General features: G+C 45.8%; 1 protein-coding gene across 3 annotated transcripts; it reads right to left on the bottom strand.

Moving 5' to 3' along the window:
• Positions 1–2,584: 2,584 nt before the first annotated feature.
• On the bottom strand, positions 2,585–25,546 carry FAM76A (family with sequence similarity 76 member A). Of its 3 annotated transcripts, XM_074976267.1 has the most exons (10): positions 25,415–25,546; positions 24,679–24,743; positions 23,045–23,099; positions 22,370–22,522; positions 21,058–21,215; positions 19,952–20,038; positions 19,160–19,291; positions 10,060–10,195; positions 8,918–9,019; positions 2,589–4,682 (listed from the first exon to the last, which is right to left on the bottom strand). In XM_074976267.1, exons 1-10 carry the CDS (start codon positions 25,493–25,495, stop codon positions 4,596–4,598), a joined length of 1,056 nt encoding a protein of 351 aa, XP_074832368.1. In that variant the 5' UTR covers positions 25,496–25,546; the 3' UTR covers positions 2,589–4,595. The 3 variants fall into 3 exon arrangements, with proteins under 3 accessions (XP_074832371.1, XP_074832368.1, XP_074832370.1); XM_074976270.1 differs by lacking the exon at positions 22,370–22,522 and having other exon boundaries at positions 2,585–4,682; XM_074976269.1 differs by lacking the exon at positions 19,160–19,291.

The raw sequence follows: 25,546 nt of genomic DNA, 5'->3' as shown, positions 1-25,546 counted from the left end.
CATGCACCAGTGGAATAAATTTTATGAGCACCAAGGTATGTGCAGCACACACCACCAATAGAAAAACATGCCTGTGCCTGTGAGCTTCTGGGGGAGCTCTGCTCATCAGGTAGGCGGCACCTGAATTTCTCCTGGGCAGCCGCCCAACCACTCAGCTTACAGGAAACACTGGTCAGGATCCTGCATTCTGTTTCCATCTCTGCTGCTGACTTTCCAGATAGTTTTGAGCAAACTAATTCACCTACCCATCTTCTTAGCTTTTGGGGGGGTGGGGGGAGATAACTTGCAGGCAGGGATAAAATAATGTTTACACATAACTCAAAAGATTGAAAGCACCATAGAAACGGTAAATGTTATTGCCCTATTGTGGTTTTCTTTACTTGTGTCCTCCTTAATTGGAAGCCACACAACTAGTCCCTGGGCATGAACTACCCTATCACTCTCCAAATTTCAAGGGGCTTTCAGGCGGCTTAGAGCACTGGAACACCAGCAATACAAGGTGTAACAATCTTGATATTTTTTTCAGTTGAAAAACTTGTCAGTTTAAAAACAAAACAAAACAAAACAACCCCCTCAGGACTTCTGTAAACATATAAGAGGAGAAAACTGAGTATATGTCCAAGTTCCCCACCTCTCCCCATGGCAAGTCACACAAATGTTGAAAAGTCACAAAGTCACAAAATGTTATCAACCTTGATCACTGTTTTTGGTTCTCTATGCCTTAAATATTGTCTGCTCTAGTATCTCTATGGTCTGAAGAAGTGGGTCTGTCCCACAAAAGCTCACCACTTAAATTATTTTGTTAGTTTTTAAAATGCTCGTTTCCTGCTTTTTTGTTTTGAAATGTTGAAAAGGGCTCTGGAGAATTGACAAAAGCCATAAAAAACCCCAAGCCCCCTCCAGCTTGCTTTTAAATGTGTTTCTTTTTGATAGTATAATATATGGAGATAGACATCTCAGAACGAAAAGGAACTTCAGGAGGGGTAGTCAGTCCAGTCACCTGCCCTCTTGGTAAGACCAAGCACTGTCCCTTTTTTTAGGATCTATTTGGCCCTGATCTCTAAATGGCCCATTTAAGGATTGAACTCACAACCCTAGGTTTAATAGGCTGATACTCAAACCACTGAGGTATCCCTCCCCTATTTTGCACTTACCTCCTAAAAGACAGGGCAGCACAAAAGTTTTCATTAAAACTGTTTTGACAGAAAAATCAGATTTTAGCTTAACTGATACAGTCCACCTAAAACTGGTGCTTTTTGCAGGCAGAATGGGTTTGGCTTTGAAAAACGAAACCCAAACCCTAAAATATTTGATTCAGGAACGTTGTGGTGGTGCCTCAATGTGAGCTGTAGTTCAATTGATTGCTTCATGTACCTGTTCTCCACAGGCTGGGCTCAGTGGCCAGATTACACCTCCCAGGCATGCTGCCTTCCCTGTCTCCGGGTGTCTCATCACTACGGGGTGGATCAATGGGCAGCAGTTGATCCAGCAAGGGTTGAGATGCAATAATCAACTGCCAAGCACCCTCCTGTCGACTCTGGTACCCCACCAGAATGAGAAGAGTAAGTGGAGTTGACAGGAGAGCATCAGCTGTTGACGTACTGTGATGGAGACACTGCAGTACGCAAACCCAAGTATGCTGAATTCACCTCCCTTATTCACATAGCTGAAGCTGGTTAACTTAGGTTGACAGCATGCGGTAACGTAGACAAGGCCCAAAAGCTCACCAGGGAAGTCCAGTCAATAGAACAGAATAAACATGAGATGCCCACACTACATCTTGCAGCAGGCACTGTGAGAGCATGTGTAAACTGAAAAGGCTTAGTTGTCAAGATTAAACCTTGTGCAGTTGGAATTATCTCATCAAAACCCGTTTCTTCCACCAACCCTACTAACAGATGATCTAGGAGGAGAGTTGCAAATGGCAGTTCAGCATCTGCTATTCATAGTGTCTTGAAAAATCTATTCCCAAGGCTTAATCTACACTGCTGCAGAAAATTGACCAGCTCAGGGTCGATGTTCCAGGGTGTGATTTTGCACATGCATGAAATCAAGCTCTCAGGGGTCTAAGTTGATCCCTGTGCTCCTCACGAGAAGCAAGGAGTAAAGAAGGTTGAAGGGAGAAACGCTCCCGTCGATCTTCCCCTGTTAAGACAGACAAATAAGCTGAGCATAGATACATCAATTTTAGCTACGCAAATGACATAACTAAAATCTCGTATCTGCGGTCAGCTTCCATGTCTAGTATAGACTTAGCCTTACTCTTTTCCCCCATTAAAGGCAGTGCTGTTCCCAGCTTGATTTTGATTCATGCAGCAATTCCAGCTGGGAAAGCCAAATGAAAGAGGATCATCTTCTCTGGCACATCCTAGATAAATTTGAAGTGGATGGATGTAACTAGGTAAGTAAAAAAGATTCTTTCAACAACTCTGACTATGAGCATTTAAAAAACAGAAGTAAAAGTACAAGAAAGCTGGATGAAAGAAAATGCTGTTGAATTCTTTATACACAACACACCCAAGAGTATCATCCTTAAACCATTGTGCTTCAAATGCACAGGCAGGATCACCAGACCAATGAGTGCCAGTGGAGAGCTAAGGATGCCTCTTATGGACTCGCTCAAAAATGGGCAAGCAGAAAATATCACACAGGTTAAGAGGATTTTTTTTTAAAACACTTTTAACATTTGTCAGAGTTTTGTACAAATCAAAGCATCCCTTTAAAATCTCCATTATTACAAACATACAAAGAAACATTATTAGTTGCATGATCAATGTGTCACAATTAAAAAAAAAAAACAAAAACCAAAAAATATTATATATACAAGGCCCTTCTCCCTTTCTGTGTACTGAGGGAAACTAAGAACCAAAGCCCCCTTTTAAAAAAATCCTAGTAATGTATTTCAGACTGCTTCTAAAAATACATGAAGTATAAAATTAGGTGGGGTTTTTCCAGCTGTCGCACTTTGCCCGAGTGCAATGATTTCTTAGCATCCTGTAGTCGCGAAAAACAAAAATACACAACAGTCCTGGATGCTTCAGTGTGCTCATCCACGCACAAAGCTGATGTCTGAGAAGTGCCTTTGAATGAACTCATCTTAATTTAAAAAAAAAAATCATAATTCTCTACTTAAAAAGATTTATAAAAACCCAGCTAGAGCCGCTGTCCCTATCCCAAAGGCTTGGTATCTCATCTCTTTCCATTTGGTTCCTGTACACATTAGGGTTGTTTCTTTCCCCTATTCCTTCCCACGACTCCACCTCTGTCTCAGGGTGGGGTCTTTCTTCACCTTGTGTGAACACAGCAGCCCACTGGGATTTCATGGAGTAACCGGGCCCGAGACTGCTGGTTTGAGTGCCCATCTGCACGTTTCCCCCCAATAGCAGAGTGCTCTTTAATCCCCCTCTAACAAATGCCCTGAAGGCAAGGCTCAGACAGCTGTGCTACTCAGCTCAGCTCTCCTCTAATGAGCCTGGGTTGGGAGTATGCATTCTGGTTGACTTTGCTAGAGCAGTTTATGGCCTCTTTGCCTCTGAAGTCAGACTGTTTCAGAAAAGCAAATACCCTTTTCTTAGCCTTTTATCCTACTGGCTTTTGTGGAGGATGGGGGTTGAGGGCTTCTCTGCCCAGCATCCACAAAACACTTCCTACTTCATGTCACTACTGACCTGATGAATCTCACTTCTTGTAACCAGCCTCATGCTACAGCTTAGTCAGGAAGGGAGGTATATAAAATGTGAGGTAGGGTGGAGAGGAGGAGATGAACTTGATCTGGGACTGAGGGGAGGTGAGGAGTGTGTAAGAGTCTCAAGCGCTCATCTGCCATTACTGCAAAGAGCAGTGCCAGAGAGGATAGATTAGACCAATCCACTTCTAACATAAACTGAACCCAGTCGTTACTGTTAACCAGAGCCCCACAGGGCCACTGGATGGTTCTATGCAATTATTCTGTAAGACTCTCACGCCAAAAGTTATTAAAAGAGGCGGTTAGATTGGCCAAGTCTAGATTGTAAAAACCCAAGATAAATATATAATCTGAGTTTTAGAAAAGTAATTAAAATACAGCTTAACTGTGCCGGGAAGATCCGTGTGCTCCCTTCTGCTCTCTCCTGCTGGAGAGCACTATTAAGGTCTTCCCCTTGCAAGAAGGAATAAAAAGAAGCTCTCATCATGCCTCCAAAGCTGTTGGCAAGCCTGAAAAACAGCCAACACCGGACTGTGCCTCAGGCCAGCAGATTGGACACTGCAGAGACAGGTGTCCAATGTAACAGGATGCCTCTTTCCTAACGTGTAAAGTGGCAGTGGTAATATCTGTCTTCCAAACAGGTGTCTTCTGGAGACCACTGGTTCCACAGCATGGCAGCCAGTTAGATGTGCGGGGCTCTGTTCCCCATGTATCACTATACTACATAACAGTATTCAACAGATATTGAAACCAGACACACTCAAACATGCTGTCGAAAGGCAACACACGCCAGGCGTTTCCATCGAGTCCACAGCAATAGGGTAGTAACAAGACTGAGGTTTTGGATTCCAGCTGAACAGACAGGCCTCCTTGGTTAATGCTGGGGAAGCTCCCAGTTTGTTTGTTTTTTTTAAGGGGAGGTTATTGCTCCTGACTTCTCAGGCTTTTTGCCCTTGGATAGGGCAGCTGCTTGCTTCAGGAGTTCTCTGTTCTTGGCCTGGAAACACAGTGAAAATGGGAGTTTTAATGGCATGGATCATTGTTACCCAAGAACAACCCGGACAGGCACAGCTGGCTTCTTGGATGCCGACCAAAAGTGATGTAGAAGTTACGGTACTGGATCACACCAGCAAGTCTGGTGTTCTACTTCCACCAGCTGGAAGTACCTGAAGCTACAGAGGCAGGAAAATTCCAATGCACCTGACCAGTCAAAATGGAAAGAGGGTAGAGGGGAAGAAATTCCTTCCCACCTGCTGCTGGTAACCAGCGTCCATCATGAAGTGCAACAGATTAAGTGGTTTTTCACTAGACAAAATAGGGAGGGGCCTTTTAGTTCCATGGGGAATTACCTGGGAAGCTTCCATTCCCCAACCCCCCATTATTTGTTTGGGAGAAGTGCTAGATTAGCAGCTCTGGACACCAAAGTCCACAGAACAAAGGCGCAGGAATAGCAGCAGTGCAAGCCTCCCCCCCTCCCCACTGAATCTATGGTCTTCTTTGGCTGTAGGAGTGAATGACCTGATCAGTACTCCTGGCCTCGTACCCTTTGCCAACGCTACCAGGAAGCACCGTTGCATTGATGAGCTGTGCGATATGAATCCAGGTCTCCACGCACAAGTGACGAGACGATTTCTTATCGTCTTTCTTATGTCAGTCACTGCTAAATTTCAGTCACTTCAAAAACTTAGGCTGGATTCAAAGAAGGAACCTAGTAGTACAAGGCTCTATGTCTTATTGTACAGCCTCTGAACCACCACTCTCCAAACTCTCTGGCCTTCTGCTTGTTTTGTTGGTACAGCGCAAGTTGATGATGGCTGTCTGCATGCAAAGCCAGCCACGGTTGTTCTGGTTCAGTTTGCAAACTGCATCGAGTGGACATACAGGTGCTACAGTGGAGAATTTGTATCAGTCACGTCTCCAGCTGCCCTGGGCAGATGGATCACAAACAAGAGAACTGATACTCTATGCAGCACTAGAGTAGAAAGGAATTACCTCTGCCTCTTGCACCCACACAAACCTGGACCCCCTCCAAAAACCAGGATATTCAAGAATTTTTTTAAAAACATAGTGATTCTAATGAACACTTCAAGGCACCCACAATACACTGCCACAAACTGAACTTTTATTTTGGAATCATTGCAGAAAAATCATTTCCAAAGCCTCTCCCAGTGCTAGCTGAAGTATTATACTCAGGCTGGAATGACCAAGTTCTGGGCTCTCTCATTTAGAGCTCAGTTTAAAACACACACACTTCTCCACCCAGGACTGACTGGTGTGCGAGGACAAGTCAGTTCAGTCATTTGATTTATCTTTGATTTTTAAAAAACTGAGCAGTTTACTGCTATTAAAAGATGATGGACTGAAGTCCTCTCTCTGGCCGTAAAACAGCTACAGTACACGCTGTGGAAGTGCCAGCTTCCCCACATGCTGCCTGACAGATGTGTGTCTGCTTTGATGTAGAGGGTGGGTCTCAAAAGACAAAAGGGAGCTCAGTTCCCATTGGCTTCTCTGTTGAGACTGCCAAGAAAGGCAACCAGGCAGGGGCAACAAACATGAACATCTGTCTAATCTATTAGGAACTGGAATGAGACTGTCAGCTTTTTCTACAAAGGCCACCTAACTGGGAAGGAATTTTGGGTCACCTGGGAAGACTCAGGGAACCAAAATAAGAGATCAGGGGCTGACTGACTCCCATTGTCACCCACACAAGCCATCTGGTGTCTCCTAATATTTTACTTCCAAATAAAGAGGTCTCAATTCCTATCCCTCACAAGACAACAACATACAGAAGAGAACTGTACTCAAAACCTTGGATAGTCTCAGACAAATTAAGTTGCACAATGGACCTGAACTCAAGTAGTGATAGATTTCTGACAACTGTAATCTACAAAAACTTGTCTTGCCCTAATAATTAACTTGGGTGTGTGGTGATGGGGTAAGAACATTTTCTGGTTTGTCTTATCTGCACCCGAGTGTTTTTCCCTCCCCTCATTGCTAGAGCTTTAGGTGATTGTAAGCTCCAGACAGAGTAATTAAGGAGATGAACTTTGCATCCTGTATATGAATTCTTTTAACCAATTCCCTGTTGACTTGCTCTCTTCTTCAGACCAAAATCCATCCCACCAACATACTCTTTTCATGGCCTGATCAAAAATAGACATTTCCTGTAAGCAAACAGATTTCTTTACAATGATATTTATTTAGTCCAACAAATTTTTGTTTACAAAAACAAAAAAGCAGTCCTGTAGCACTTTAAAGACTAACAATATAATTTATTAGGTGATGAGCTTTCATGAGAGAGACCCACTTCTTCAGATCTGGAAAATCCTAATAAAATGATAACTGAGATGAACAGAATTTAACAGAAAGACAGAAAAAAATTAAATAAAAACTTATGAATCAGATAGATAGGACAGAAGGAGGGAGGAAAGGGGAAGAAAAATAGCTTCAGCAAGTGTCTATGGAGTTAAGTCAGCTGCCTGGGATCACTACAAAGGTGGGGAAATTATACTTGTAATGCATAAGGTGCATAATGTGTAAGTCCAAGGTGGAAAGCATCAAACTTGAGAATGAACTCCAATTTAGATCTCTCCCTTTGTAATCTGGGGTTAGTCTCTTTATTTTAGAATGCAGATTTTTAAGTGTTGGATGCTATGACCTGCTAGATTGAAATGCTCACTGATAGGCTTATATGTATTCAGATTCCTAATGTCTGATTTGTGCCCATTTATTCTTTAGCGAAGCGATTGTCCAGTTCATCCAACATACATGGCAGAGGGGCATTGCTGGCACATGGTGGCATATATCACATTGGTGGACATGCAGGAATATGAATCCCTGATCATGTAACTGACGTGGTTAGGTCCAGTGATGGTGTCCCCAGTGTAAATATGTGGACAGAGCTGGCAATGGCATTTGTTGCAAGGAAAGGTCCAGGATTAGTAGTTCTGTGGTGTGGCATGTGGTTGCTAGTGAGCTACTTCTAGACAGGCCCAAGAACGTTAATAGCAGAACACCACTTGTCATCACCTGTAGCCCCCAACTCAAACCCCTCCAGCACATTATCAACAATCTATACTGGAACATGCTGCTGCATTCTTACATGCCTGGGTGACAGACCTGTTCTTTCCTACAAACAACTTCCTAACCTCAGGAAAATTCTCACTAGCAACCACACAACAGGTCATAGCATCCAAAACTTAAAAATCTGCATTCTAAAACAAAGAGGTTTTAACACCATATTACAACAGGAGACATCTGAACTGGAGTTCATTCGTAAGTTGGATACTTTTTTTACCTTGGACTCAAAGATATCAACGACCTTAGGCATTACATGGACAGATTGTCCGCCCTTGATATTTGTAGTGATCCCAGGCAGCCCACAACTTGATAAACACTTGCAGAAACTATTTTTTTCCTTGCATGGTGGTAAGTATCAGAGAGGTAGCTGAGTTAGTCTGTATCTTCAAAAACAAGAAGTCCCGTGGCACCTTATAGACTAACCGATATAAGCTTTTGTGGGCAAAGACCCGCTTCATCAGCTTATGCTCCAAAATATCGGTTAGTCTATAACGTGCCACAGGACTTGTTGTATTTCTCTTCCGCTTTCTCCACCCCTCCTCCTCTCCTGTCTAGCTGATTTGTCAGTTTTTATTTCATTTTTTTCTATCTTCTGTTAAATTCTCTTCCTCTCAGTTATCATTTATCAAGATTTTCCAGATCTAAAGAAGTGGATCTGTCCCACAAAAGCTCACCTAATAAATTGTATTGATAGTCTTTAAAGTGGTACAGGACTGCTTTTTTGTTTTTGCGATGATACACACTAACACAGCTACCTCTCTGAAATTTGTTTGTTACCCTTTGTTCTCCTTGGCTACTGAACTAATAAATCAAGAGCTCCATGATGCAATGGGTAGACAAATAGGCCTGTGTTCAAACATGACATATCTAATAAGTAAAATGCATTTCATGGTGTCCATTCAATTTACTGGGGACACAACTATGCCACACAATGCAATAAAACAGCTCAGACAGAGATTAGCAAGGGGAGCTGCAAAGATTCAGGTGTACTGGCAGAGTACTGTGGGGCCATATACTAATTCCACAGGCAGTATTCAAGGCAATAGCAGACCTGTGCGGGGGGAAGCCTGCGAAGCGTTCTGATCTAGGCAGTGTTTTCATTCACTCCTGCAGAGATCAGAATGCAACAAATTAGAACAGACATGATGTCACCTGTAACTGCTCCATCACTTCCTTGTGTGTCTTCTCCATTTGGTTCATTTTTGCCCTCATCTGGGACTCTTGGTACTGCAGGTCAGCCTTGAGCTCCGTGATCTAAGGAGAAACAAGCAAGCAGCATTTGGGTGAGTGAGGAGAAAAGGGGAGTGCCCAGATTCCTTTGTCCCAGATGGATGGATGTCCTGGCCTGGGAAGCGTATCAGTGCAAGCCACCTTGGCGAAAGGGACACATCCAGAAATTGGCACCTGTGGGGTAACAGATCCTGTCGGCCAAAGAGGGTTCAGAACATTTAACTGCCCGGTTGCAGGCCAAAGGACTTGCATCAAGAGTTGAGGCTGATAGCAAAGGTGGGATCCCTGTAGGGCCCCAGCTCAGGTGAATCTATTATAACCCCAGTGCTTTCTGTGACACTGAGCATTTAGTCTCTGCCCTCACTTCCCTAGGAGCTGACCACTGACAGCTCTCGTTCACTTCTGCCCTGCTGAGCACCAACAGTCCACTAACCATTCTGTGCCTCATTTTCTCTCTCCCTCAAATGGAGATCATGGTAATTATCCTTGTTGGAGTGGGGTTTGTGGGAGTGGATTAATTAACATTTGTAGCGCGCTATATAAAGTCTGACTGTTACTAGACATACTCTGAGTAAGAAAGAAGATTCTCCCACTATGCTGTGAAAGCTGCCAGGCTGGAGGGTACATTAGCAGAGCTGCCTGGGACGCCACGAATTGGGGTTGAGGCTCACGTCAGTGTTACCTGTGCACACGGAGCAGCTCTGGGCTTTCTTGGTCCCCTTATGCAGCTGACCTGCTTATTGCCATTTCATGGCCTGCAGCAATGCTCGAGGACTGGCAGCATGTCAGACTGGGCATACTGGGAGTAGAAGGCAAAGGGATCATATTCATTAAGTGGCGGTGGATGGTCAGAACTTGATCCTCTCTGCCATCCCACCTTCAAACAGCCAGAAAGCCACCTTTCTTCCTGCCACAGTGCCTGAGTCTTTAACCCACTTGCAGACAGCACCCACCTGAGTGTTAGCTGGTTTCCACAAGGCTACCAAGACAGACACTGTACACATATGCAAGGTAAGGACCTTTAATTTGTAATCCCCTCTGCAGTTTGTGAGAGAAAGCTGTACCTTCTTCTCTTTCTCCAAGATCATCTGATCCTTCTGGTGCAGCATCTTTTTCAGAGTGGCTACTTCTTCCTTCAGCTGGGCGATGATAACAAAGTGGTCAGTGCCCGGGGAGTCCAGGGCAAGGTCTGGAGAAAAGCTGTAAGAGAGAGAAGGGAAAGGATCTCATCAAACCTCCTTTTACTCACTGGAACATGGACCTCCGTTCAGAGATGACATCAGGAAAAAGGAGATTTCGTCTCCGGAAGCTGCATCCGAATAACTTCATCTCAAAGTAACCTCATTTCAAAGTTACCTCAAAGGCTACAGGAGATATTGCCCCGCAGCCTAATAAACCGACATCACTGGGATTCAGAGGTAGTCACATGGCATGATGGTGATGTCCTGATATGCAATATTGATTTGTATCTATGACAACATGTTGAATATTCAAGTGTTCAGTAAGAAACAACTGAGGACTTCTAGGGATGTTTTCAACCATTAGACACTGTCTGTGACTACCTTTACTTGCAAGGAAATTATCCATTTTCAAACCAAGACGTGGGGAAAAGCAATCAATGAGTTAATGAAATTTTACACAATCAACTGTGAAGCCTCTTTAGATCAGAAGGAATCCATGGAAGTGTAGAGGGAGAAACCTTTCACTAAATGCAAATCAAGATCCTGGTAACCATGGAACAGGAAAAGAAACAAGTTAATCCTGAGAAGTAAACAAACAATAGAAAGGGGAGGGAGAGAAGGGAACCAGGAAGAGAAGCATTGGGCTTTTCGTATTTTGATTCTAGCCATGGCCCAATAATTCGAGGAAAAACTTCATTATCACATCAAAGGAGAAAAAGATAATTCAGGAAGTAAGGGGTGAAGAAAAGACATGGACATCCTTTTGGGATGCCAGTCACATGCTGTCAGACACTATGAATCTAGTTGCCTGGCTCAGAGCTTGTTTGAGTGAGATGCACATTACCCACCTCAGATAAAGCACGAAGTTTCCCCATGAAGTATCTATGTTCTGTACAGGTAAGTTTAATATTGTCCAAATTGCAGTAATACCTAGGAGACCCAGTCATGGCCAGACCTCCCACTGTGCTTGTCATAGTACAAACACAAAATAGAGAGACAGTCCCTGCCCCACGTATCTACCTAGCCACCACTTCTGGACCGTTTAGCCTGTCATTACAATATATCTAATATCAGAGAGGTAGCCGAGTTAGTCCATATCTTCAAAAACACCAAGAAGTCCTGTGGCACCTTATAGACTAACAGATATTTTGGAGCATAAGGTTTCGTGGGCAAAGACCTGCTTCATCAGATGGATGCATCTTTGCCCACGAAAGCTTATGCTCCAAAATATCTGTTAGTCTATAAGGTGCCACAGGACTTCTTGGTGTTTTTGAATATATCTAATAGTTACTCATTGGTGCTAAGAAATAGTTTCCCAATATTATATGTTAATGCTGTATACGTTATTTAAAAAATTAATAATAAATAATGCAAGTATCTCACCTGGACTCAGGATTTGGAATGTGAATTCTGAACTAACATGGGTGGAGTCTCAGGCAAATGCACTGTTGCTTAATGCACAGAAAGCCAAGGATCACCAGATTACAAATGTAACCATAACTGTTTACTGACTCACTCTGTGGCCCGGGACAAGTTACATCACTCGTGCCTCAGCTTCACCCTTTGTAAAATGGGAATAAGAATATCTGCTGCCTGCCTTCCCAGGGTGTTTCTTCAGCCCTTTGAAAGGCAGAAGCTAACTGGACAGAGGTTGAATGATGGAACAAAGGCTCATGGATATGGTGAAGAAAGGCCCTTATTTGGTGGTGAGTGGGAGGGTCACTATTGGGGGTCCAAGGCAAGAAATTCAATTAAGAGAGTTGACTTATGTGACTGACATCCTTGTACTCCCAGTGGAGCATAGGTCATACGAGTAACAGGAAAGTCTTGCAGGGATGGGGAAGAATTCCTGGCCAGGGAGCAAATGGAAGCTTAATGCTGTGGGTCTGTGCGGATTTATCTGTGTTACAGGCTTGATCTAGACAAGAGGTATTGAACAGCATGTCAGTGTTAAACTCTGTGTGTGGGGAGGAGAGGGGAAGCCACATTTCTTCACTGAATTTTGTATTTACAAGTAAGTCAATGCCTATCCTGCTCTGTTCCTTGGCCACAATGGGCTTTCAAAATCATAGACAGGCCATCAAGTCCAACCCCCTGTTCTGAGGCAAGGCCAAGGAAATATAAACCATCTGTGAAAGGTCCAACCTGGTGCTAAACAAGAATTCCACAACTTCCTTTAGATGCTTATTCCAGTGCTTAACTAGCCTTATAATTGCAAAGTTTGTCCTAATATCTAACCTCAATCTCCCTTTGTGTGGATTGAGCCCATGACTTCTTGCCCTACCTTCAATGGACCTGGAGAACTACTGACCACTATCCTTTTTACAGCAGCCTTTCAGGATCCCCACTTCAACATGCTTTTCTCAAGACTAAACACATTCAATTTTTAACCTTCCCTTTCAGTCAGGTTTTCTAATTTTTTGTCATGTTTGCTGCTCTCCTCTGGACTCTCTCCAATTTGTCCACATATCTCATAAGGTGTGGCACCTAGAAATGGATACAGTACCCCAGATGAGGTCACCCTAGTGCTAAGTAAAGTGTGACAATTAACTCCCACGCCTTACACACATCACTACTGTTAATACACCCCAGGATGGCATTAGCATTTTTCACAGCTGCACCAGTGTTGACTAATATTCATTTTGTGATCTGCTACAGTTGCCGAATCCTTTTCAGCAGTACTACCACCGAGCTAGTTATCCCCCATTTTGTAGTGGCATATTTAATTTTTTATTCCTCATTGTTGTGCTTTGAACTGGTCTTTATGGAATTTCATATTGTTGATTTCAGAGATGCTCCCAAACTGTCAAAGTCACATTGAATTCTAACCCTGTCTTCCAGAGTGCTTACAACCTCTCCAGCTTGGTGTCATCTGCAGATTTTAGAAGTATAATCTCCACTCCATCATCCAAATCATTAGTGAAAACACTGACTAGTATCAGACCCAGAACAGACACTAGCAGGACCATACCAAATAAGTCCTATCAGTTTAGAAGTGACTGCTCAGAGGGAAACCTAGGGGACCACTGGCCATGTGACCCACCCCCAGCCCAAGACATCTCTCCTCCATCCAGGCCCTGCCTCTCCTTGCCTTTGCTCCACCCCGCCCCAACTTCTTCCTTTCCCCTGGAGCAGCCTTGCTTCTCTTCCCCTGCCACTGCCAGTGTGTGCAGGGGGCTGGACCCTCCCACCCATCAGCGGCTGGCTGGCGCTTCCATTCAGGGCATTTGGAGGTCATGTGACCCCTCGTGTCACCCTGTATCAGTCTGATAGCGAACAACTGATAGCTACTCTCTGAGTACAGCCTTTCAGTTAGCTGTGCACACACCTTAGAGTAATTCCATCTAGACCACATTTCTCAATGTCGTCAGATGGGACTGTGTCAAAAGACTCGCTAAAACCAAGACATATCACATCTATCGCTTCCTCTCATCCACTAGGCAAGTAATTCTGTCAAAGAAGGAAATGTGGTTGATATGGCACAATTCGTTCTCGACAAATCTGCACTGGCTACTCCTCATCAACCTATTAGTCATACTTGCAAATTAACTGTTTAATCATTTGTTGTGGTAGCAAAGTTAGTCTGACCAGTCTACAATGTCCTGGGTCGTCTTTGTTCTGTGGGATCTGCCCCACCCTCCATGAGTTCCTGGAGCTAGCAGTTCCAAGATTGCTCCATGAATCCCCCTGCTGCATCCAAAGGCAATCAACATTGTCATGAGATTCACAGCCTTCCCAGGGCCATCCACTCGGGAAATTATTCACTCCCTAGCTTACTTCTGGGCAAAAGTACTCATTAAGGCAGAAGAGAATACTGGAAGAAAGACCCACCTGCTCTCCGCAGCAAAAAACTAAAAGGATAGTCATCTGAAGCCTGCTTTAAAGAGAGCTTCTCGCCCTGTTGCATCATTAAGAAATATTGGCAAGTCACAAGAAAGAACGGAGGCCCCATACCAAAAAAGATCCTGAACTCACTCTTGGGTTTGGTGCCTAGAAATAGATGCTGAGGAAGGGAGTCAATTATGCAAGTGCAGGCTGTAAGTACATTCCAGAATGGCAAGGCATCTGCTTTACTGATCTCTGAGTATAATCAGATAATTGTAGGTCGAACTGCAGTAACATGCTCCTGCAATTACTTCAAGGTGAAAAAAGAAATCAGAAGGTACTTTTTTAAAATCATGTTAACAAGACAAGCGTTTCTATTCCCTGTCTTGAATGAATCTCAAACCCTAACTTCAAGTTAGGAGTGGAAGCTTCAAAGTTGTCTACAAAATTAGAAATAAGAGTGAAAAACAAACAATACGACATTTTCAAAAAGGGCTTCTTTAAGAAGTCCAACTGAAAAATGCCCATGACACATACAAACCATGGTACAATGATACCTGCACATGTTAGAAAAGGCCAAATTCTGGGGTGACGCTTTTCCTACAACCGAAGTCTTACTCAGGGATGATGTTTCAGCTGTTTGGAGACATTGTTACTAAAGTTGAGTAGGTTTAAAGAGACACAATCAAGGTCAACATTCAAATTACACTGAAGATGACTGAGACATTTCCTCCCTATTATGAAATACCTGCCGAAACAATTATTTTCTAAATGGAAATAGCTTGGCCTAAGGTTGCTCTAATGGCATCAGAGCAGAAGCAGTTCACTCCAAGCCACTCTCTTCACATCTGCAAACTGAGTACTTTTCAGTAATCAGCACAGAAGGTTTCTGCACATGGGAACACTTCCGGCTCAGTATTCCCTCAAGACAATATGGGTGAACACATCTCTGTCTTGCTGCTCACAAGGACCAGGTAAAGGTTTTTATGATCTTTCTGTGCTGAAGAGACGGCCCGAGTCAGCACACCAGCCCTTCAGGTCCTGGAAATGGACTCTGTCTGTGGTCAAATTGGAAAGGAGTGTACAGTAAACCCTCAACATAGCAGACTAATGTGGGGGAAGGTTATCCACTGTTGCCAAAAGTTCATTATATGTGAGGGTTTACCTGCCCACCCACCCTCCCACCCCCCCCTTCCAGGGTCCCCCAGCCCCAGTCTCAGCCTTCCCTCGCCCCCACCCCCCAAAAAACCTCTGCCATTCACCAGAGGAGCTGCTGGACCCTGCCGTGTCACTGGAGGCTCCCCGCCGCACGGCCGGAGCTGCTTCTCCACCCGTGGCTGGAAGCACCTGGCCATGTGGCTGCAGCTGCCCCACCACACATGACTGAAGGTGCCCCACCACGTGGCCAGGGCTGCTTTGCTGCACGTGGCTGGGGGCACCTGGCCACACGGCTGCAGCTGCCTTGCAGCCGGAGGCATCTCTCCCCATGGCTGCAGCTTCCTCGCCGCACATGGCTGGAGGTGCCCTGCCACACAGCCAGAGATGCCTCACTGTGTGTGGCTGAAGCTGCCCCTCCACGTGACTGGAGCAGCTGGAGGGGCCAACGCATGGGCCTGGAGGAGCTGCCGCCAGAGCTGCCATGTATTCCTGGCAGCTCCAGCAGAGGCGGTGGCAGCTCCTCCAGGCTGCACCAGTGGTAAGTCCTTTAATTTTTTTTTTTTTTTTTGGGGTGGGGTGGGGGAGCAGCGATTTGATGAACCCCAGTGGACTTCAGGAAAAAATGGGGCGGGGGGGACATCCATTGTTCCCAAAGTCCACTGGGTTTCATAAAAATTGAGGGTTTACTTTAGTGTTTTAATCTAATCCCTCATTGAGACAAACATGGCACTTTCATGCAATATTCTTGAAAACTTTCTTGAATTGGGGGCCCACTGTATTAAATGAAAAGTGTATTATTGTGGGCTGGAACTGCATGTAACCCATCTTAGGGAGACAGAGGATGTGACCCCTGGGAAAGTTTTACACTTCAAAGGACTGTACTGAATAACAGACTAGACCAGGGGTGCTCAAACATTTTCTCTGAGGCCCCCACCACATGCTATAAAATTCCCATGGCCCACCTGTGGCATAACAAACTTATTTTGCATAGAACAAGCAAACTTAAGGGATAGCAAGCAGAGCAGGGCAGTTCCCCAGGCCTCAAGGCCACAGGGAGCCCTGCAAAGCTAAGTTGCTCAAGATTTAATTTTAGCTCCCGGTGGCATGGCTTGGAGCTCCGGACTTTAGCCCAGGTGGTGGGACTTCAGCCTCCTGTCCTAGGCCTCAGCAAGTCTAATCACAGCCCGGCTTGGTGGACCCCCTGAAATCTATTTGTGGTCCCCGGACTTCTGGTTCAGAGCCACTGGACTAGACAAGGACTTCTGCAACAGTGTCAAGTGGTTTGCATGGAAAATCTCTGGCAGAAGACGAATCCAAATTCTCCACCACCGCAATGCAAAACCCTCTCTTTTAAAGCTATGTCCCAGGAGAGACTCATGGTCTGGAAATCAGCGTCTCCCAGAGTCTCAAGATCAAAGGCCCAAGAAACGACTAGACTGAACTATTCATGAGTATGCTAGTTCTGACCCAAGGCTGGCATGAATGTGTAACCATGGGGACAACTTATGTGTATGGAAAACTGCTACAAGAGGCCCTGCTGGAGTTGGGGTGTGATCTCTGTTAAGCTTCTGAGCATGCATGCAGGTTCTTTGATTTTTATTGATGTGTTTTCTCTGCCTTGTCTTCACCTTAGAGCAAAATCCAGATACTCACCTGGTCAGGCAGTCTGGCTTGCTGGAGACATCACAGTGAAAGCAAGGAATTGTGCAGCCTGATCAACCCCAGTTCAGGAGAGGAGACACATGGGTCTCTGGACTGGGAGTCCTCAAGGAACCATGGAGGAGGAATACAGGTGAAATTAACCTGATCTGTGAGCCTGTGTTCAGGAGAACCCTGGCTGGGTGCAGCTGGCCAGGATTGAAGTGGCTCAGAATTGGCATAGACAGGTGCTCAAGTCAAGGTGCGGAACATGACATCAGAGCTGGGTGGGACTCATGAGTGGAAGAGCAGTGAACTGAGTGATCTGTATTGTCAGACTTGTGGGCAGGATTTGCTCTGGGTCAGTGCTGAGTGGCACTGACAGAGCTGGACTGTGAGGGTTACCTAACTTCAGCCTGTGCTATCCCAGGTTTAGCCAGTGCTCTCAGCCACTCTGCTCCCTACACTTCAGAATTCAAACCCCCAGGCCCTCATTAACCATAAAAAAAAAACTCCAGAACATGACATTTTAAAATGAGTCACTCAGATGTCACTCAAGAATCCTCAATACATGTGACAGAACATGAGAATCATCAACTCAGATACTTAACATGTACATGAGGCCCAGAGAGAGTTCTGCAGCTAAATGCAACACAGCGCCCCCCTCCCAACCTGCACCCACCAAGATGGAAAGCCCCCGCAGGTGAAGAGCAGAGAAAAGCTGGACCATGAAAGGGTTGTTACCAGGTCAGTCAGCCCAAGAACACACAAATTTGGCCCATCCAAAGGCTGGGCATTGGCAGTGTGCCAGCGCTCAGGCAAGCACCTACCCTGCATAAAGATGTAGCTGCCTTCATCTCAAATACAAAGGACTCATCCACGCAGAAAGAGTCTCTGTGAGCCACACTTTGGAGTTAAAAATAGGGGCAGCTGAGTCACAGAATTTATCTTTCTGGAACCTCTCCCAGGAATTACGCCCGGAATTAAACTTCACCAACCAGCAAGTGTCACTGCTGCCCCACAAAAGTGAAGCCACATGTATTTAAAATGGCTGCACCTTTTGTCTTGGACAGTACAGAGCCCATTGTTGGAACTTCGTAGCAGTCATTATAATTACATAGAACTTCTTAATGGGATTTACACCAGAGCAAGTTTTGGTGAGGATCACTGCCTGCCACAGCTTTAAAGTGAGATCAAGAGATGGTACCAGAGTAACCTGAAATAAAGTAATTTATTTATCACTTGCAACTTTTTATGAACGGATAACTTAGGAATTGGTAATAGGACGTGGAGCCTTTGTGCTTCCAGGTCACCTGTGAGCAAGCTCTGTTACTTGCTGCATGGTAGTTTATGTGAAATGAGTTAAAGGAGCTCACTCCAGCTCCTAGCGATCAGATATTTAACAAGTTCCAACATCGTAAATGGCACTGTTCTGCAATACAGTTGGCAGCCCCAGTGGAGGTGCCAAAGATTGAACAGACCACAGAGGACAAGTTTGAGGTGTACTAGTAGAGGACAGCTTGCTCGACGACTGCTAGTGCCAAACCTGTTCTGGCCATGGGAGGTGGCATTGGATTGCCAGTCAATAGCCGTGTCTACACGAGCCCCAAACTTCGAAATGGCCATGCAAATGGCCATTTCGAAGTTTACTAATGAAGCGCTGAAATGCATATTCAGCGCTTCATTAGCACGCGGGCGGCCGTGGCACTTCAAAATTGATGCGGCTCGCCGCCGTGCGTCTCATCCAGACGGGGCTCCTTTTCGAAAGGATGCCGGCTACTTCGAAGTCCCCTTATTCCCATGAGATGATGGGAATAAGGGGACTTCAAAGTAGGCGGGGTCCTTTCGAAAAGGAGCCCCGTCTGGACAAGACGTGCGGCGGTGAGGCGCGTCAATTTCGAAGTGCTGCCGCCGCCCGCGTGCTAATGAAGCGCTGAATATGCATTTCAGCGCTTCGTTAGTAAACTTCGAAATGGCCATTTGCGTGGCCATTTCGAAGTTTGGGGCTCGTGTAGATGTAGGTAATCAGTACTAAGCTCAGTTTAAAGAATTCTGCAATGGCTACACCCTAAAGAATTCTTTAAACTCAGTTTCATGCTTCAGCATTTCTTACATCAGTAGTCACAGACAATGGGCTTAGAGGTGACCTGGAGTTAAATGATGAATAATAAACGGTGAGCGCTCTACCAGTACTTCAACAGACTTAATAAAACCCCCCCCAGCACTAATGAGCCTACGCTCTGCTCTGTATTCCCAATTCAATGTCATATGGAAGGAGAACCATCGACAGGGACAGTTTTCATAGAGAAGACAATTCCCAGGGCAGGAGGGCAACAGGGGAGAAAACGATAGGTGATCTCACTTCAGGACGTCAGTGCCTTGAGAAACAGGATAATGACGGGCACCGGGACTCTGTTGGGAAGCTGCCCACTGCACCAAGACGGACGGGGCACTCTGTGTAGGGGGGCAAAGCATCTCGGGAGAGGAAGGAACGCTGAGAATTAGAGAGGAAAGGGAGGAATGAAAATATGCATGTACAAGAGTGTAAAAAAAAAAATCCATCTCACTCTCTCCTGATATTACTAGTGAGTTTGTGTCTGCTGCAAGCAAGCTCTGATGTCAACAGGAGCAGCATGCATACAGCAGCAGCTGAATCAGGTCCACTTTCCCTCCTCCACAGGAAGAGGGAAAATAAGGTTTCTATCCATATTCTGTCATCTTGTAATTGTCTCCCTGCATTCTATCCTGTATTCTGATTGCAGCCTCGTTTGTACTCAAACAACATTCTAGCCCAGAAGAGCCCAAATTACAGACCAGCACCCTATCATACAGCTTGTGGCCACAGTCCCCCATCATTGCAGGGCAAGGATGAAGCCGATCCATGCTGCTAGTTGTAACTGCTGCTGAACTCAACCAACAAACAGTTTCTTACAAGTATAAATATTGGGCATCTTTTGATTTTTCAAGCATATGTTTGTGTGCCATTGAGGCTTGGCCCATGGGGTCCCAGAAAGCTGCTCAATGGAGCCCTTGAGTCCCAATGTTTGAGAGTCCCATTCTGTCATATAGGTATCCTGCTAGTTGCACTCAATTCTCTCTTTTGCAAACTTAAATGAGACCACCCGCTGGCATCTTCCCCTGTCACCTGGCTCACCTGTCACCATTGGCTGATATGGCCTCAAACTTGGGTTTCTTCTTTGGAATTTCATTCTGAATAGAGGAGGTGGATAAAGTTTTCTGGCTATGATGAAAAAACAATGAAGAAACATGTCAGAACCTAGAAGGCCTGTGAATCAGAGACTATCTGGAAGCAAGAAAGGAGCACAGATACATACCATCCTTCCTAAAACACACCCTCAACAATCAGCTTAGGGAGATGAGAGCTCAAAGCAAAGCAATGACCAAATAAAAGACTGTTCCTTACAGAGGAACTAGAGTTTATTTTATACAGTGTTTCAGTCAAACCTTTAGGTACATGAACATTGTATGCTTCAAACAATGCTGACCCAACACCAACAAGAACGGTAATCCTCTGCGCAAGGAGCAGAAATGGCCACCTTCCCAATCAGCTCACCCCCATGTGGGAATTGAAGGTCTGGGTTCCCCCATTGAGAATAACCCAACAGCAGCCCCCAGATGTATGAACTAGCGATGATAATAAAGAAACTCCCAGGCGATCTCAGCTACAGTGTTTGATCTGAATCAGTTCTGAATGCTGGGGAAACATGCCTAGTGGTCAGATCAGTAGAGTGGAAGTCAGGAGTCCTAGCCCCTGTCAGCTGACCTGCTGTGTCATCAGGGACAAGTCATTTCACTTGTCCATATCGCAGCTTCACCCCCACTGAAGAGCAGGACTACTGCATGAGTCAATGCACTTCTGTTGGCAATTTGACAAACGCTGCTTACCTTTAATTATTTGAGAAAACAGCGTAACATGTCAGGCGATGTTACCTAAAACAGATCTCACCATAGAGTTGCCTCCCTGAGTAGTGCTGTGACACTCTTAGGAGTTTAGGCCAGAATTAACGGGTTTGCATATTCGTTAGGCCAGAATTATTCTGGCTTAACTGAAAAAACATATAAACTATGTTAAACATCACCACAGTACCGCAGCAGTGAGGCCGAAGACATTTTCCCACCTTTGCTGGAAGAGGGTCTGAGGAGTTTGAAACATTCAGTTCTCCTGCTGGCTCACCCCCAGTGTGTGTGTTCCACACAAGGAGGAACATTCTAAAAGGCAGCACAGATGCACCACATTACCTGTTGTAGTGGCTACCACTGCTGAGCCTGCTGAACTGCTCCTTCTCCTGCAAGCTCGTCCGCGAAGAGCTGCTCAGGTGTTTACGTTGTTCTTTGGCCTTCTGTAGGACCCGTTTGTAAGACAATGTACACAACCAGCACAGCAGTTTCCCATCCACCTGAAAGGCCAAGGAGTAGAGTCAGAGGATTTTATCTCACCTCCTCCCCCACATCTCAACCACAGACTAGACAAGCCCCAGGTACACAATCACAAACAACACACAAGCAGTGACTCGCAGGATCCCTGAAGTGGCTGGAAAGGTGTTGACCGCTTTCAGCGCTGCTAGTGAAGTGAGAATGATAAAACAATTTGTACAGCCTGCCATCTGTTCTGAGCGGACGCTTCTTTTCTTATTGCATCATGTGTTCTCCTAGACATTTTGAAATACAAACTCACATCCGAGACAATTTGGGTATTTATAAACACCTGGACCTTCAAGGAGCATATTTTGGAAATCTAGACACTAATACTCTATTATCGGAGGGGTAGCCGTGTTAGTCTGGATCTGTAACAGCAATGAAGGGTCCTGTGGCACCTTATAGACTAACAGAGAAGTTTTGAGCATGAGGTTTCATGAGCACAGACTCACTTCATCAGACGCCGGTCTTGGAAATCTGCAGGGCCAGGTATAAATAAGCCAGAGCAAGGGTGGGGATAACAAGGTTAGCTCAGTCAGCAAGGGTGAGGCTTACTACCAGCAGTTGATCTGGAGGTGTGAATACCAAGGGAGGGGGAGATGCTTCTGTATTTAGCCGGCCATTCGCCGTCTTTGTTTCAGCCAGAGCTGAGGGCATCGAATTTGCAGATGAATTGTAGCTCCGAAATTTCTCTTTGGAGTCTGGTCCTGAAATTTCTTTGCTGTAGGATAGCTACTTTTAAGTTTGCTACTGTGTGGCCTGGGAGATTGAAGTGCTCTCCTACGGGTTTTTGTATATTGCCATTTCTGATGTCTGATTTGTGTGCGTTTATTCTTTTACGTAGAGACTGTCCCGTTTGTCCGATGTATATACCAGAGTCCCTTTCCACTTGTTTGTGCACCTACACTCAGTCCAGTTCAGAATACGTTGTGATCAAGGAGCTACAGTAGTAAAAATATAAAGCAATCCAATGAAGTTAGCATTGTAACACCTCTCATGGCAAATGTAAATTTATGAGATGGCCAGCAAATACTTCATAGCTGATGTGTTACTGTTACAGAAATCCTGTGACCCTGTACAGAAGATGAACAGACTGATACTGATGTTTCCAGCCCCATTATCCATGGAAACTTACCTTCTTTCTATCATCCTTCCTGTCGAATGCACACTGTTGCTTGCACTGTTCACAGGAGTGTGGTGGCCCATACTTCTTCTCAGAGTTTGTACAGCGCTGGCACTTGTTGCCAATAAATGCTGCTATTATGTTGCAGTACTGACATGGTTTTGGCTTTTAAAAAAAGACAGATATTGTACAGTTTAACAATGCTTTGTGAGTATGTTGCACCTGTGCATTTGCTTTTTTTTTTTGCCCTGTTACTCAAACACTCCCATATTCATGTGACCCAAGATTTGTACGTTTCTAAATAAGCCACATATCAGGGGTCCAATCTAACTTCAGTATATGTGATTAGCCAGGACACCTGAAGTTATACGCTTCTCTATAAGGTGCCAAAGGATCTTTAATGACAAGTGGTCAGGACCTCAGTTTCAAACCCCATCCTAAATGGAAGAAATGTTCATCCAGTTTCCTGGTCAAATTTCTATGTAGGTGATCACATTCAGGCTTCCCTAAATCCTCCAGGTAGTTTACTGTCCTAAACTAATGTGAAGTATTGCAGTTCATCATAAGGACACTACATTTCAGTATCAGCAGTGGGTGAAACAACCTCCACACAGACAGGCTCTAACATGCTTTGGGATGAAAGACACAATTATAATGAATGTGAACAAGAGAATCCTTAGTACTTACCGTTCCATAGAGCTTCACATTCTGAGCACATTTCTTGCATATTGTGTTAGTTTTGCTGTTAAAACAAAAGATTTAGAAAAAGCAAGAATGAAGGACAATTGTGTCAACAATATTTTGAGAGCTGAGTTTCCTCTAACAGACAACCATGCCAGCCGATGGAGTGTGGGGAAGGGGGTAGTTGCCCTGGGGCCCAGTGATTCAAAAGGGCCCGGGGCTCCTGAGCACCACCACTGCTACAGGAGCAATGGTGGCTGGAGCCCTGGGCCCTTTAAATCACACCAGCATGCCACTTCTGGGTGCTTCAGTGCACTCTGGTCAGCATGGAGGGCTGGCTGCCCCCAGCACCCCCTCCACAGAAAGATACAGCTGACCACTCCCAAGCCAGGTCCACACCATGCTACAAAACTAAAAGCACAGAATGTGTGTGCCCTGACAGAGACTGGAACTAAAATTAGAGCCCGTTCAAGTGGCACAACACTGGCCACCTGGATGTTGTATGACTTCGAGTGCTGCATCCTTCAAGGCACAATGCAAGGGTCATAACAACAGTTTCAGGGAACCAAATGATATACGAGTCATGGCCACAAAGAAATGAAAGGAGATGAGAAGAGAAGAGAGGGGGACAGCTGTTTAATGTCAGGAACATTCTGCAACAGAAAACAGTAGTGGAGAGAAAGGATGGCTCAGGGGTTTAAACAACACAATAGGAACACTTTCACCAAATCATAGGCAGCATAGGCCACTAGTTAACCAAAGTTTATGACCAACTGATTGATACTCACTGGCTTATGTGAAATTAGTTTGGCAGCTCTCTGCCTTGTTCCCACATTATAAACCCAATCCCAACTGACATCATGTACCACATTCACTTTTTCAGCTTAACTCGCAAGGCCGTCAAACTGTCTCTTCAGTCTTTATGGGTGATATGTAAAGATCAGGGTGGGCCAGGGTATGAGATGCTGGTACAGGAAGGGACAAGGGGAGTGCTGAAGTCAGGTTGCCCCCCTGCACTCCATCTCTACTGGGCAGGGGTCGGGGAGAGGAACACACACAACAGAACTGCTCCAGCCTGAAGGATCATGAGTGACTGAGAACAGGGCCTGTCTTAAGAGGCAGTGAACTATTTCTAAGATTTCTCAAGCAGCCAGCTGTGACATTCACATTCACTCACATATGCACTCTTCTCCCTCCTGCACCCATATACCCCATCTCTGCAGGGGGTGGGGAGGAGAGACATAACAGAGCAAGACAACTTCCCCTGTCTGAAAGAGACAGCACATGGAGTCTTTCAGAAACTTACCCAGTGCACACAGGCGCACACACACACACACAGTCTCCCTCTCAGAGTATGTCTTCACCTGTTGACCTCCCTCTATGAGAATGGCCAATTCACTCGACTGTAGATAAGCTGATTCTAGCTACTCGATTGCCATAGCTAGAATTGCACAGCTACAATCAAACGTAATGTCTAGTGTAGATCTGGTCTTATACACACACCCTCTTTCTAGACCCCATTCCAGCCCCATCTCTTCTAGGGACCAGGAGCTGGACCCAGACAATTTACCAAAATTCCCAAAGTAGCCCCTCTGCAAAAATTATTGCCCACCCCTGATTTAAGCTCAGCAGAAATGTACCTTTCCTGTTGGAATTCAGTCCTGCAGTAAGTGCATTTGACAATGGGATGTGCAATCCGACACTCCTGCAGCAAAAAGTAGAGTTAGAACTTTTTTCCCACACAAGTGCCCCAAAAGCTCAGCAATCCCCCTCAAACACAACAATGGAGCAGCTTGGACAAAGCAGAAATATCTTTCACAGCGGCCATTGCCAGCCATCCTACCATCACCCATTCCAGGTTGCCCCCATCCCCTCTTCCATTGTTGCCAGACCCCCCCAGTCCCTCCCAGATTCCCACGCTTCCCAGCACCCCAACTCCTTCAGAGTCCCCATCCTCTCTCTACTCCTCCCCTGGCACCCCAGTCCCCTTCCTTTCCCCCATCCTTCCCAGTGTCCCCACCCCCTCCCAGGGCCCCCACAGCCTCTCCCCATTTCTCCCAGGGCCCCCACCCCCCTTCCTCCCCTGGCACCCCAGTCCCCTTCCTCTCCCCCATCCTTCCCAGTGTCCCCACCCCCTCCCAGGGCCCCCACATCATCTCCCCATTTCTCCCAGCCCCCCACCCTTCCCAGAGCTCCAATCCCCTCCCAGGGCTCTCCCAACCCCCCACCTCCCGCGGCCCTCACCCCCGCCCCCACTGCACCCACCAACCCCCCCCCAGCCCCTTCCTCACTTCCCCCAGATCCACCCACCCCTGCCAGGACTACCCAACCCCTCCCATAGCCCCCTCGGGCCCTCCCGAGGCCCCGCCCCCGCACCTTGCACAGCTGCTGCCCCTGGCTCAGCGCCTCGAAGGGGAAGCGCTGATGGCACTTGGTGCAGGCGTAAAGCGCCGCCATCCCGCCGCCCTCACTGACAGACGCAGCCTAACCTAGGCCGGGCAGTCGGGC

Source organism: Carettochelys insculpta, chromosome 24, assembly GCF_033958435.1.
Source record: "Carettochelys insculpta isolate YL-2023 chromosome 24, ASM3395843v1, whole genome shotgun sequence".
NCBI classification, from domain to species: Eukaryota; Metazoa; Chordata; order Testudines; family Carettochelyidae; genus Carettochelys; species Carettochelys insculpta.
This window is presented reverse-complemented; position numbering and strand designations above follow the sequence as displayed.

Excerpts from the sequence above, each read along its gene's own strand:
- FAM76A (XM_074976267.1), bottom strand. The coding sequence starts at position 25,495 with ATGGCGGCGCTTTACGCCTGCACCAAGTGCCATCAGCGCTTCCCCTTC. Across the intron at positions 22,523-23,044 it reads ATGTGAAGCTCTATGGAACG|CCAAAACCATGTCAGTACTG; the intron begins GTAAGTACTAAG and ends TTTTTTTAAAAG. Across the intron at positions 9,020-10,059 it reads TCTTGGAGAAAGAGAAGAAG|ATCACGGAGCTCAAGGCTGA; the intron begins GTACAGCTTTCT and ends GTTTCTCCTTAG.